At 45.0% G+C, this 14,529-nt stretch overlaps 1 protein-coding gene across 1 annotated transcript in view; it reads left to right on the top strand.

Moving 5' to 3' along the window:
- The window catches only part of DOCK5 (dedicator of cytokinesis 5), a 148,170-nt gene extending 135,307 nt beyond the window's left edge, over positions 1-12,863 (top strand). Inside the window, exons 48-52 of the mRNA XM_080982316.1 lie at positions 1,009-1,175; positions 2,189-2,366; positions 4,461-4,599; positions 5,467-5,570; positions 7,417-12,863. Of these exons, the coding sequence (XP_080838442.1) occupies positions 1,009-1,175; positions 2,189-2,366; positions 4,461-4,599; positions 5,467-5,570; positions 7,417-7,518 (690 nt within the window). The 3' untranslated portion in view covers positions 7,519-12,863. The remainder of the gene's footprint in view (positions 1-1,008; positions 1,176-2,188; positions 2,367-4,460; positions 4,600-5,466; positions 5,571-7,416) is intronic.
- Positions 12,864-14,529: the final 1,666 nt, after the last annotated feature.

The raw sequence follows: 14,529 nt of genomic DNA, 5'->3' as shown, positions 1-14,529 counted from the left end.
TATCTCAGGTTAAGAACTTAATTCGTTCCGGAGGTCTGTTCTTAACCTGAAGCACCACTTTAGCTAATGGGGCCTCCTGCGCCGCCGCCGCCGATTTCTGTTCTCATCCTGAAGCAAAGTTCTTAACCTGAGGTACTATTTCTGGGTTAGCGGACTCTGTAACCTGAAGCGTCTGTAACCTGAGGTACCACTGTAATTCCAAAAGAGGATTATTTTATTTCTTTATTATTTTTATTAACTATTTATTTTTAGAAAATTTGCACCCCATTCTCTAGCCAAAAAAGGCTTGCAGGGCTGGTAACACACAACCAGTCAAAATAAGACAACCCCATGCCTACAGGCTTTCCATCTAAAAGACATGAAACACGAGGCGAAAGGGCCAGAGAGGGAAAAGGAAAAAACCAAACTCAGACATCGTTGTTGAAAAGTCAAATAGTTGTTCTTATAATAACCAGCTGGAATGGAAATAGTTCAGGGACAGGAAGTCTTGATTGAGCTGGTCTTTCAGTCATGCTAGTGGGAGGGCCCTGCTTCTCACCTCTCCCCCTGAGGCAGCCTAAGGAATAGCTGTGACCAAATGACAGTCAAGGAATAGGAGGCCCAATGGAGCTGACCTTTCAAGCAGAGCTACTTACCATGTTTATAGTCCACCCTTCCCCCTACAGGAGCACAGGGCAGCTAAGGCTCAAGATGCTTGCACAAAGTCTTGCAGGAAGTCGATGGTTTTCCCACAAGAGCATTCCAGAGTCGGCCTGAGCAGGTCTTGCCTGGCAAGCAAGGCAGAATGTTTAAAAGCTCTTTTCATCCCAGTTAGCCCCAAGTGGAGTCAGCACAAAAAGACCAATTAAGTTCTCTCCTGTGCTTAGGACTTGACTTGCTTTTCCAACAGAGGTGGATTTAGGGCAGCGCAACCAGTTCCCCCTCAGAGGGCACTGAGCCAGGAGGACACCTTCCTCCCTCCTTTCCAAAGCCCAGTCAGCACTTTTCCCCTTTATATTCCAACCACAGCCTTCTTCGCTGACGGAGAGAAAGCAGAGCAGGTCTGGGTCAGTGGTTTTGCCCTACATCATGTCCTCCACTTTGAGGAGGCTCTCGGTGACCTCTGTGACTTCCTCTGTGGGATCAACATCCTCTACCTCATCAGACAGTACTTCCTCCAGACCAGGATCAGATGGGTGAGTGAACGTGTAGGAAATCAATCCAATCTAGTATTTATTAGGGTCAATCCACCAATAGATAAAATACAAAATTAACAGCTTCAGAATTGTAATTTTTTATTAATCACCAGCTTTGAATAAACAATTGTGAGATATTTACTCACCTATTTAGTAATATATTTATTATTATCCTCAAGGAAGAAACTCAAAAAGGTCTCTAAGACGACCAGGAAACCACCTCATAAGAGGATAAAATAAGTGTTCTCCTATCTTTTGACAGAAGAACACTTGAGATGCTGTTTAGTACACTAAATCAGGGTTCACCAACAAGTTTAGGCTCATGGGCAAATTTGGATTTTCTAGGACTACCATGGGTACCACCTCTCTGGTCACTTCTTTCACCCCTTCCCCAGGATCAGCCCCCTGAGAGACAGGAATATAGTGTGCGCACACACAATTCACTTTCCCAAGGGATCTTCATTAAAGTAGGATTCAACAGAATTAGAGCATTGAAAAGCAAAGGAAAAGGAAGCAGGGAAGAGCTACACTCTTCCAAACTTTGTCTGTCAGTTCTATATTTTAAGAGGGAGAAATAGATAAATATTATTTATTATTTATACCCCGCCCATCTGGCTGAGTTTCTCTAGCCACCTTGGGCAGCTTCCAACAAAAAGTTAAAAATACAATAAAACAACAAATATTAAAAACTTCCCTAAACAGGGCTGCCTTCCTCTCGCCACCTCGTGACAAAGAGTGCATTGAATTGGCGGGGAGTCAGATAGTTGATGGGCACCAGGGGAAGACCTCAAGGGTCCCATTAAACTCATGGGCACCACATTAGCAACTTTTGCTGTAAGTGGTCACAAGGACAGCTTCTGTCCTTGAAAGGAACTTTGGCAAATCTGCCATCTAGGCTGTAGGAAGGCAAAACTGCCAGTGCTTCATGTCTCCAGGGGACACTTGTGATGTTTTCTCAGGCTGACAAGAGGAGATAGGATAATCTGTGCTTGTTTTTCCTATATGGGCTACAGATCTATTCTTGAACCACTGGTGGAAAGGAGGAATTTGACATCCTCCAGGATGGAGGAGCTCCCGGCCAAGGATGATGGCGAGAACCGGACTAATAAATTCAGGCGGAAGGACTGGAGCCTCAGCAAATCTCAGGTCATTGCAGAGAAGGAGCCAGAGGCTGAGCTGACTTCCAACATGGTAAATAAATGAGTGATAATTATGATGAAATTCCCCCTGGGAGCTTCTGTCATTTTCTGTTAGCTGTGCATGCTGCTTATGTCATGGTTAAAAACCGGGAGAGGCTCAGATAGTGGAAGATTTGATGATCACATTAAGGAAGGCTTTCCATTTGGTTACATTGTGTTGGCCACTCTGAGCACACGGCTGCAAATTACATTACCATGACCTGTGCTCAGATACCACTCTTATGTATCAAGCAGCGCCATTATAATTTCAGCAGTCTTAACTCAGGCTCAGTTCTCACTAACATTGCACTATACCACTTTAGCCTGCAGATGGAAAATTTGCATGCTTGAATGTTCTTCCATACAAAAGCACAGTAATAAAAATCTCTGCACACAGAACTCTGGTACATCAGGGAGATGGACAAGTTAGCATCCTTCTCTCTGATGTGCAAATCCCAATCAGAATCCAGCTCTCTGGCTGTAGCTTTTGGGTGTGACAGGAAGTGCCCAAAAGGCAGGTGCAAATGAACCACACCTCTGCCTTTCCAGCTTCTGAGATTAAGATGAAATTTCACACCTTCCACATGGGAAGCTGCACAAGTGGTACCCACTTAGAAGTATATAGTTTTGCCCATTTATGTGTTACCCATGAAAAACACCCACTCCTTACTTCCCGCAGCATGCAGAGCTGCTCTCTGTCATATCACTGAGTTAAAAGAAAAACCATGTAAACTTTTGTTAAAAGTCATACTCTGTAATTTTGCCTTTACCCCATGTTTAACATCATGGGATGCTGAAAAGTGTCACTCTGAGCCAGAACCTCTCCAGTGTTGTCTGCACTTGGGGGGGGGGGTGTATTTATAGTGGGAAACCCTGCTGGATTGCAAGTAATTTGTCCAGTGTAAGCTTGGAACCCTGAGCACTCAGACTGTCAACTCACAGGAAGAACCTGTTGGCTGGCAGGCTGCCATGCTGAAGACATCTTCCCAAATGCATTTATAGTGTTGGGGAGGCCTGGGGCGTAGCAGTGAACCTTTCCTGCCTCTCACGAGGTTGATCGCATGTACTGAACTCCCAGGCAAGACTTCTGGGGATACAATCACTAACTGGATGATCATGGAAACCTAATTTGCACCACTGGTATTTGCACTGGATCTTCAGTCATCCGGACAGCAAATAGAGATAGACTGAATTTCTCAGTTGTGGTTTCTCTGTGTTTCTCCTCTTTGGTGCAGTCCAAGGATGGAGAACCTGTGGCCCTTCCAGATGATGCCGGACTACAACTCTCATCATCCCTGATCATTAGTCAAGCTGGCTGGGGCCTCTGGGAGTTGGAGTCCAAAAACATCTGTAGGGCCATAGCTCCGTTGTTCCTAGTTCCTCAGTTGCCTGGCTTTGAATGTTCTGAAGACCTGTTACTGTCTACTGTGAATATACTGTAGGATGGCAGGTGGGCAACTTCAGGTGTGGGGGCATTTCTGTCTGGCCCTTAGGACTCTCCCCAGATCACCCCCACTCCTTCACCAGGCCTGTTCTGTGTCCCACTCAAGTGCGTTTGCCTGATGGGAATGTGTCCTTGAACTATGATAGTCCTTCTTGCTTACTTGGGTAGAGGATAGAAAGTGGTGAGTATAGAAACCTCTCACTTTAATATGTCTAGACCAGTGTTTCTCAGACTTGTCATTCATGACCATTGGTTCTCCTAGCTAGGAATGATGGGAGTTGTTGTCCAACAAAAACTGGAGACCCACATTTGAGAAACACTGGTGTAGACTGTAGTCTACCCTACAAATGTAAAAATTTAAATAAGTTGCCGCACCAACTTTTAGACACTGAACCTCACCCACCAATGACACATTGCCTAGAAGGGAATGTGGACTTTGGGCTAAAAAGGTTTCCCCATCCCTGATTAATAGGCTGCAAATCCTTAGCCTATTGAAGATATATTGCCCCTCAGTAGCCCGTTTTGGTGCACTGAGCCTTCCTAGACCATTGCAAAGCCTTCCTGACAGGGAGTAGCTAACATCATGATGCCCATAGTGTCGCCACCAGCACCTTCAACAATTTTTTGTTTGTTTGCTTGTTTGGTCTGTTTCCGCCACTGCAGAATGCATCAGGAAAAGCACCAAGGCCAAAGAGTCTCCAACTGGGGGAGAGCAGACTGTCGCTACTTCAGGGCTCATCACTGCAGCAGGCCACACCTCTCAGCCCACTGCCAACTACTCCCAAAACGCCAAGAACCCAAAGTACGTTGTGCAGATCGCATCTGTGTTTTATTTTGCAGAGTGTTGGTAAAATGAGTTTTTCCCCCTCAAGGGGTTTACACATTTCTTCTCTTTGTACCAGAGATGGAGAACCTGTGGCCCCCAAGATGTTGGACCATCAGCTCCAGCCAGCATGGCCAGTAGTCCAAGATTATAGGAGTTGTAGTCCAGCCACACATGGAGGGCCACATGTTCCCCATCCCTGTCTGCAGACCAAGTTGCTCAACACTGGGAACCACTTTGGCATGGCTTTACCATCACAAATTCAAACATGTTTCTCTAGCCACGAGGGCTAGAAACTGCTTCCTCCCCCACCAGCAAACCTAGGTCTTCCAAAGCTAAATAGAAGAGGGACCACCCAGCCCATCCTAATTCCATGGTTCTTAAAATGAACCATAAACTCAAAAGGCCAGCCCAGACCTGATTCAATTTACCCTCTGCTGCAAATACTGAAACGATGTTCATAATTTCTTTCTGAAGTTTGGATGACATTCTCATTCCATCACTAGGCGTTAGAGTTCAGGAAACTGTGAGGGATGAAGTCCAATGAGAAAGGAACCCCCACTGGACATTTCTGGTGTCATTCTGGATTTCCTTTCCCATTGTCCCAGGTGTGCATTTTTCACATGCGCTTAAATTCATTTGACGAGCACAGACAAAACTTCTGAGACATTTAGGGCTGGGGAATTGCAAGTGGGATTCCAAATTGACACATCTGTCCAGAATCACCTGCTAAAGTGTGTGTGTGTGTGTGTGTGTGTGTGTGTGTAAAAGCACAAGGCAGTTTCCTGTCTTTCGCCCACTGCCTTTTTTTAAACGCGTCTGTCTTTTTCTTCTCTCTGTCTCTAGGCTTTCCTTCTTTGCAGGCAGATGGATTAGCGACTCTTAACTTGCAGAGCACTCCACCCCCACCTCCACCCAAATGCAATAGCAGCTCAAGGAACTCCGCAGAGGTAAGGAAATGGAAAGTGACATACTTTGGATTGAGTTATGTGATATAGTGGCAGCAGTGCCAATTTCCCCAGGGGCTTCTTAGGGTGGTACTGCATGAAAAGGTGTCTTTGGCTAGGCCATTGGCTCATTTCCTGGAACCACCAGAGTGGTTGGAAATATTCTACTCAGAAAGGGGATGGTAGTATACAGTTCTCTCTTTTTCTTTTTTGCCTAGGAAATATCTGCTCTCACTGGGCACTGAATGTTGCAAAGATGTGGGGTTGCTGCTGAAAATTGCAGCCCTGTGTTGAGTCTCTCCCCCACCCCCACCCTGCCAGTTTAGTGCTGATCAGGTCCAGGATTCTGTTCTCACTATGGCCAGCCAGATTCCTCTGGGAAATCCACAAGCGAGGGCACCCGTGCAGTACCCCTCTTCTTCTGCTCTTCTTCATCCAGTGTTAGACATCCAGTGAAGCTGAATGTTGGAAGATTCAGGACAGGCCAAAGGAAGTACTTCTTTGCACAGTGCAGTCCAGCTATAGAATTCACTCCCATAAGGAGTAGTGATAGCCACCCCCTTGGGCAGCTGTAAAAGTGGATTGGGCCAATTCGTGAAGGACATGTTCTCCCTCTGGCATCAGAGGCAGTATGTCTCAGGATACCGGTTGCTGGGAATCGTAAGTGAGGAAAGAGCTGTTTGCAGGCTGCCCATATGGGCATCTGGCTGGCCCCTGGGAGAAGAGGATGCTGGACAGAGGGGCCTGTGGTCTAACCCAGCAGGGCTCTTACATTCCACAGCAACTAGTATCCAGAGTCAAACTGCCTCTGATCCTGGAGGTAATATATAGCTATCATGACTAGTAACCATTGATAGCCTTATCCCCCTTGCATGCCAACAGACAGTGTGGTGGGAGATGCAACCTAACAATATCTGAAGCAGCACAAATTCCTGAGATAGTAGGTAATGAGGAAAAAACTCTACCTGAGACCCTGGAAAGCTGCTGTCGGTCGGTGCAGACAATAGTCATTTACCTGAACCCACAAATGGTCAAATGGGGGAGGGTAATGAACATAAGCTCCAGCTCCCAATTCTCCCTGGTGCACTAGCTGCTCCTGAAACCCTTGTGCACAATAAACATCAAAGTCTGGAAAGAGTTTTAAAGCACATGTAATTGAACACACTTGGAACCTCTCCCTGTGACTGGAAACCTTGATGAGCCAGGGTTTCTGTTTGAGCGGAGCTTTCTAAGTGTGTTGTATTGAACATGCTTTAAAACCCTTTTTGAAACTCAGTCTAATTGCGTGAAGAACTGAAGAGCAGTTGGGGGTGGGACATGTGTCCACAGTTTAACCCTTTGTGTGTTTGGGCAAATATCTTAGCATAGCTCAAGTTGGAACAGGAAGCTGGAACAGGAAGCCCTTGATATTCTTTCCTGCCATAGCAGCCAGCTCCTAGAGGCTCTGAGGTCCCTTAGGTCCCCCCCAATAAAATATTTGAGGTGGCGGGCCCCCCAAAAAGTCAATGGCCATTGCCATTCAAATGGTGTAGGTGCACTCTGTCATGTGATTGATTATGTGGGGACAGGGCTTATCTGCCCCCCCCCCATTTTTTATTCAAGTTGGCCCCCCTGCTTCCTTCCTAGAAGGATCCAGTGGCCAGACTGGGTGGATGGAGTCAGTCCCGAAGGCTCTTTACCAAGAAGGCTGCTGGCTGCAGTTCAATGATTTCACCACATGGGGCAGCTGCATGCAAATCCAGAAGTTCCTGACACCCAGCAGGGTCCTATTAACCTTGGGAAGCAATACAGAGAATGGGTGTGCTTGTTGTTTACTTGCCAATCTGTGTGTGTGTTTGTGTGGTTACAGGTCGCTCCACCTTTGCCCAACAGGCGGGAAGTCAGGCCTCCCCCTCCCCCTCCAAAAGCAAGGAAATCCAGTGTCATTTCTTCAGATCCAGGACTGCAATGAAAACTCCAGGCCAGACCCCCCACCCACCCTTGAATGAAATGTCTGCTGTCTTGTTTCATGTATATGTTTTTCTTCTCTTTCTGGACAAACAGCTGCACCCTCTTCAGCCATACAAAAATAAGCCGTTTAATCTGTGTCAGTGATTTGCTGTTTGATTCCCAAGCTTCTGATTTTCCCAATTGCACATCAAGGCACCAAGCATGAACATGTTGGCCTTCAGCCTGCTTCTGAGCTTTGACAGGTTCAGCTGGCCAATGATCTGTCTGTTCCAACCCTCTTCTTCTGATGCCTGTAAGGCAGCAGCTGTGCTAAAGCTGTTTTCCTTTGTGGAGTTCTGCACTTTATTGGTGATTGTTGGTCTTTAAACAGATTATAAGAAGATCCCTGCAGTATCAGGCCAAAGCATCCTGTTCTCACAGTGGCCAACCAGTTGCCTGTGGGAAACAGCATCTTCTCCCCACCCCCTGAGATTTCCTGCAACCTGTTTTAAGAATCCTGCTGCCTCCAGCAGTGGAGGATGGAACATAGCCGCTTACAGCCTTCTCTTCCGTGACTTTGTCTAATCCTCTTTAAAGCAAGAGGGAAGCACTGTAGCATGGAAGGTGTCCTTTGACGTCCATCAAGGCTGCAATGGATTCTCATGAGGAGTTCATCTGCACCCAGGCAAAGACGATGCTGGAACAGACAGGTGTATCCACAGAGCAAGCTGCCGTCTTCCACACAAGCTCCACAAGTTCAAGTGACCTTTCCTAGATGCTTTACTTTGTCAAGTACATGGATATTATTCAGAAGATTCTTGTCGATGAAGAGAGGCCACCATCCCCATGAGACCCATTTTGTTCCACTGTGTACAGTTCTGGTATAGAGCAGAAATTCTCAGTATTTCTTTCTCTCAGGACTTTGCCAGTGCTGTCATTTATACTGTCCAGTTCCTCATTTTGTCTTAACTTATCCAGTTTTTGCACACAAACAGGGTTAAGTACACTACTACAACTTCTTTTCTTACTTTTACCGAAATTGTTGGTGTACATTTTTTGGTTCCTCTGTCGAATAGCTTGTTGCCTTTAAGACTGGCTTGAAGATGTAATTATCCTTGAGAATTCAGAGGACAGATTGTGGACAATGGTGCTTCCTGGTCTCCCAAAGTAAGATTTGTAAACAAAGACCTGTTAGCAACTGAATTCTTTGCTAAGCTGCAGATGTATGTATAGCCATGTGTCTAGGCCTGTAATGTATTTACACTCATGGGTTTTTTGTTTTGACTTTGTAAAATAATGCTTCCGTGTTTCCTTGTTTTGTACCAGAGGCTCATTGCCTAACCCGAGAGAGAGAGAGAGAGAGAGACTCAGATATATTCCAGAACTAATCCAAATTGTTGGATTAGTCATATTCAGACTTTCCGTTCCCCCAGGCAACTAGAATTACAAGAGGGTGAGTTGAGTAGGTGCTGGCTAACACCACTTCTCTCTTTCACATCCTGTGCTGGAGGGTGACCATTCATGACAAGCAAGATCCTAAATCACACAGGATATAGCAGGCTCTCCACTGCAGGCTCTTCCAATACGTGGGGGTTGGTTGGTTGGTTGGTTGGTTGGTTGGTTGATTGAGTGAGTGAGTGAGTGAGTTTATTTGCATGCTCCATTTCCACAGTGAGCTTTGCCCAAAGTGGCTTGCAATAAACGTTGAAGAACAAAGCATTGGGGTGAAGGAGAGAAGTCTGTTTACAAAACATCAATAAATTAAAATAGGGCAAAAACCATAAATTTAGCAAACACAGAATAAATTCAATATTACAAAAGAAATAATGTTGATGTAAACAAGTAAGTAACAATAAAGTCCTACCTGCTTATGCAGGTCTTCTTTCATTCCAAGGAGCCTCAGCAAAAACAGTTTGGAGGGAAGAGGTCCTCTCACCTGGCTAGATGGCTTGCAGCTTGTTGCTCCTTGTCTTCCCCAGGGGAGAGAACCAAAGGGAAGTGCTGAAGACGGCAGTGAGGGTAAGTCCTCTTCCCACTGCTGGCGCAGGTCTCCTTGCACTGACTGGGGTGAGTGTAGGGCAGGTTGGAGGGGGAAGGGTCAGTCATCAGCCCCCTTCTCTTCCTTGTGCAGTTCTAATTGTGTGAAGGAATTGAAAGTCCAAATAAAGTTTTAATGTTCGTCCACTTTAGCTTTACCCTGTAGTCACAGGGTAAACAAAGGTGTAAGTGATCATTTTCTATTTTATGTGCATTTGGGCAGCCTTAATCTGATCTCCTAATCGTTTGGTTGCATTGATCTCTGTGTAGTTCCCACTTCAGGAATAAGACATAAGGCTTTCTCATATAGTCAAGCCCAAGATTGCACTTTGCAGAGATTGTATAAAATAATTAAGGGAAGAGTAAGAATTCAAAATGTCTGTGATAGAAGACCACAGATGCGTGCCCTTGATTGATCAGGGGGCACATCCATGTAATTAACAAATTGGAACTGTCAGATGTCACTCCAGACACTAAAAGCATGATGATTGGGTTTTGGATCCAAATTGGGAATGAGTGGCGTGTGCTTGTGTGCTTACAGCATCAGTTTTCATTCCTAAGTTTTGTCTTGTGTGTTCAAGAAACCACCAGCAGTTAGTTAAGATGCTCTGCTTCTAAAGACTAACTTGGTGTACTGTGTTCAGCATCTCTCCCCACAAACACAAAAAGCCACTTTGCATTTCCTTCAGCTTCAGTGGCTCAAGTCACATGTATCCAACCTGGGAAAAGTGGCTACACAGCTGAAGTGGGGACTTTAGGGTTATACAGTGGTGCCCCGCAAGACGAATGCCTCGCAAGTCGAAAAACTCGCTAGACGAAAGAGTTTTCCGTTTTTTGAGTCGTTCCGCAAGACGAATTTCCCTATGGGCTTGCTTCGCAAGATGAAACGTCTTGCGAGTTCTTGCGAGTTTTTTTCCTTTTTCTTAAAGCCGCTAAGCCGTTAATAGCCGTGCTTCGCAAGACGAAAAAACCGCAAGACGAAGAGACTTGCGGAACGGATTAATTTCGTCTTGCGAGGCACCACTGTACATAATGATTTTTCCATTTTTAAAGATGTAGCCTTCAGTCTGCCTTTGGCTTTCCCACCTTTCTTCCAAGGCGCTTCCCTCTTTTAAGAGCCACAGTAACTGGGCAAAGGAGCCATAGCTCAGTGGCAGAGCACACACCTTGCAAGCATGAGGTCCCAGGTTTTCTCCACAGTATCTCTTCAGCTTTTTAAAAATACATTTGGAAGGTGACTGGAAGAATTGCTGCTTAAGGCTCAGCTGTTAATCAGGATAGATGATGCCGAAGGCCAGATGGACCAATTGTCCAACCGAGCTTGAGGTTTGACCAGGTGTAATGCCTCATGTAAGTCTGATTCTCTTTTCGGTCACCAGATTAAGATTTATACCTGATATGCAAATTGGGCACCTGCATCCATTTACATAACTGGATCTTTTCTTTTTACTGTGCCTAAAGTATAAGCAGGCTGCTTCTCACATCAGGTGCAAATGCAGCTGGTGTATTCTGCAAAGCTGTTACCCTTCCAAGGCCATAAGGTGGTAATCTTTTTGCATCTTCTTCTTCTCACTGACTGAGCTTGCCACATCTAATCTTTTCCCAGCGAATTTCTCCAACTTTTGTCTGACTTTAGATAAAGGCTGCCTTCCTTTTACTGCCCAGGTGCCTCCAGGAAACAGATTGCATACGCTGGCTGGGGGATGGGAGGGTTCATAGCAGATTCTCATCACAAAGCAAGTGTTGGATGTTTTCAAAGGCCCACTGCATAAGGCTCCAGCTGTGCTGGCGACATGGAAGTGTCTTAAGAGCCCCCCTCCCCAGCCCCATGGGGAAAGCTTGGTGCATCTTCCTGGGGACATCCTGGCCATGTTTCACTCCCCTTTTAGGGTGCATGACAGATGGCGCCAGCTCTGTGTTAATGTGCCTAGATATATATATAGTTCTTGAATTGGAACCTGGATCCTATTGACTGCTGTCTTCCAGTCTTCCCTGGACGAGGCAAAAAAAGCTCAGAGTCCTGAGCCACCTTCACCAACTGAAATTTACTGCTAACTTTGAAAAGCAATTTTTGTCTGCAAGGTTCCATTTCATTAAATGTGCAATATTGCCTTTCATGGTTTAAGGTTTGTCCTCTGTGGCAACTTTTAGTCTGCATCTTTTTCAGTCCCAGGATTCTATACTTAATCCCAAACTGTAACATTTCACACACAAAACTGCATTATACCTAGTCAGTCAATTGGTCTTTGTAGCTCAGTATTTGCCTGCAACAACAGTGGCTCTCCAGGGATCAAAGCAGGGTGTGTGTGTCCCCCTCACCACCTTAACTGGATATGCTGGGAATTGAAATTGGGGTCTTCAGCACACAAAACATGTCCTTATCAAACTGTAGCCCAGACTCAAAGATGCAGCCCTCTTCTCTGCATTCTCATGAACTTACTTGGAATCTTTTATCCGTTGTGCCTGTTTTCCTTCTCTCCTCTTTTAGGAACCACATAGCTCCTTTGTTTTTAAGAGCATTAAAAACAAAGAACCCATTAAACCATTACTCCATTGAACCAATTCACTCTATCTCTGTCCCTCTAAAAAGAAACACAAACTAAAGAAAACAGTGTTGATGCTACCTGCATCACCTGCATCAGTTTCACCGCAGCCCTGCCTTCTGACTAGCCTCTCATGTGCGATATAGAGCATGATGAAGAGAATAAAGCAGGGCTTGTGGTCTGAAGATGATGCCTCAAGTTTGGGTCTGAATTGAAGACCACCTGGGAACCTAATGTACTTCAGGCCCATCGTGGAATAAATGCAGGGTATCAATAAATAGGCAGTGCTCTCCAGGGATGCACTTGGAGTTTTGGGCATGCCAGGGTTGGCTCTGTTTTATTATCTTCTGTGAGTTAGGTTTTGCTGTGTTAACGCAGTGGAGGGAATCTTTGGGAACGCAACAGGTGGCACATCTTGCATTCCACACTGCAGAATGATCGTGTTATTGCTAAAGGTGGTTTCTCTCTCTGCACGGTTATATGTACACCAGCAAACTGTTATGCCATTTAAGCAGTGTGTATGAAGGCCAACTTGAGTTGAGAGGACTTCCTTTGAGAGATGTTTTATAGTGCAAAGGGTACACCCACAGATTTGTTAATGACTGCTAAATGCTGTTCCCATTTTTGTTTGCCCACCCACCACACCCCACATCATCACACCTGTTGAAGTATTGTTAAGTTAAAACTTTATTTTCAGTACAGGAATTATTGCACCAGACTGACCTGCCTTATTTATTTTTATAACTGTAAATGAAAATATTAAAAGAGAAAACCATGATTATCTATACGTTGAAGTGTTGTCTCTTTTCTTTGTACTTTTTGTTCGATGGTGGGAAGCATAGACATGTGGAGCCAGTCCTCTGTCAGAGGGCATGCTCCAGAATTCATTTGAAGGAGGAAGCAATCACAGGTGAAATCAGTGCATTGCTTTTCACTTGGTCCTTTCACCCCCTTTGCAGCGCATGCCAAAGGCAAGAGAGGAAAGTCAGCCAGGCAAATCAGCCCTGACATCCATGCAAAATGGTCTTGCTGACCTCCAGAAGGTAAAAAGAAAGGTGGGACAATGTTGTTCTTAGATAGAACAAAGCTGGAACTCCACTGAATTCTATCCCATTCTATGTCTCATTAACAGGTAGATCCCCCCCCCCCCAAGTATCCCCAAACCTAGGGCAGGTTATTAGTTTTCCACATCAGTTTTGAAAATAATATATTTTTCTAGAAGAAATTGCATCCTTATATGTCTGAAAGCTGCAGTGGTCTATGGCAGCTTCCAGACTGTTACTTTGTAAGGGTGGGATTCAATCACATACTGGCAAATTCAGGCTCCATAATTATTGCTGATTGGGAGGTTATATGCAACAAACCTGCCTCTGCAAAAGATTGAACATTTTCATATAAGGAGACCGGAAGAAAGGGAGAAAGAGAACACCTGCTTTGGCTTCATCTAACCTCACTGTCAACAAATCAGAATGAATGCTCAGTAAATAGCCAAAGTTGTCTAATTTCCCTTCAGACAATAAGTATGCATGCCCAGTAAACAGGTTATCTGGAAGCACCCTCTGTTTCTTAGCAGACTCCTCCCTGCCCCATCTACTGTCCCCCCCCCCACACAATAAAAATGGCCTAGCAGCACCCCCTTTTACTTCTGCATGGGTTGCTGTTTCTTCCTTCTTATGCCAGATTATTATTACCAGAATCACTTGCAAGTCAGAGGAGGGTGACTAGGATGGTGAGAGGTTTTGGCAACCAAGTTCTATCAGATATGGTTGGCTTGTTGTGTTTAATCTGAGAAGATACACTCGCCCTAAACACTCACCCATTGCTGAGTGTGGCTCTTAGATCAAAACAGCAATAAGACACAAAAGGAAAGTGAATAGTTTTATGTATGTTTGCAAAAGTCTGTTCAGGATTGTTTCCCCCCAGAAAATCTAGAAGCCTTTTGGGAAGCTACAGTAGTTAAAGTAATCCAACCAGCAAAAACACACTTTTCTTTTTGCATCCTGTCAGTGTGAAACAATGTGCCATATGAGGCTATTGTCAAGCAATTAAGGTTTTTTAATTTTTAATTGGGGCTTCAGCAATGCAGTGGCTCCATTAATGTTGGTAGGTGTGCTTTCCCCCACTCCCAGGACCCTGGTTTGATACTTCTGCATGTTCTGCAACAGAGTGAAGCCCACAGATCTGGTGGTTTCATCTTTTCTTGGTGAAGACTCTTCTGTATATCTAAATCTTCTTTGGCCCATTCTCTCCTTCAGTCAGACGTGCCTGTGTGACACAATAAGTTTACAACTGCTTTTCTTTTTCTTTTTTTTATAAGATATTTATTAGGATTTTCAAAATATTACAAAATAGAAAAAGAAAATAGAAAAATACAAAAAAAAAAAAGTTAACAACTTCCGGGTTGGCGCCATCGCCGAATGGCGGACTCCCTCCGAGCTCCGGAGGGAGTCTGC

The sequence above is a fragment of the Podarcis pityusensis genome (assembly GCF_964106645.2).
Source record: "Podarcis pityusensis genome assembly, chromosome: 15".
Classification (NCBI taxonomy): Eukaryota; Metazoa; Chordata; class Lepidosauria; order Squamata; family Lacertidae; genus Podarcis; species Podarcis pityusensis.
Note: the sequence above shows the minus strand (reverse complement) of the source record. Positions and strands in the feature narration are given on the sequence as shown.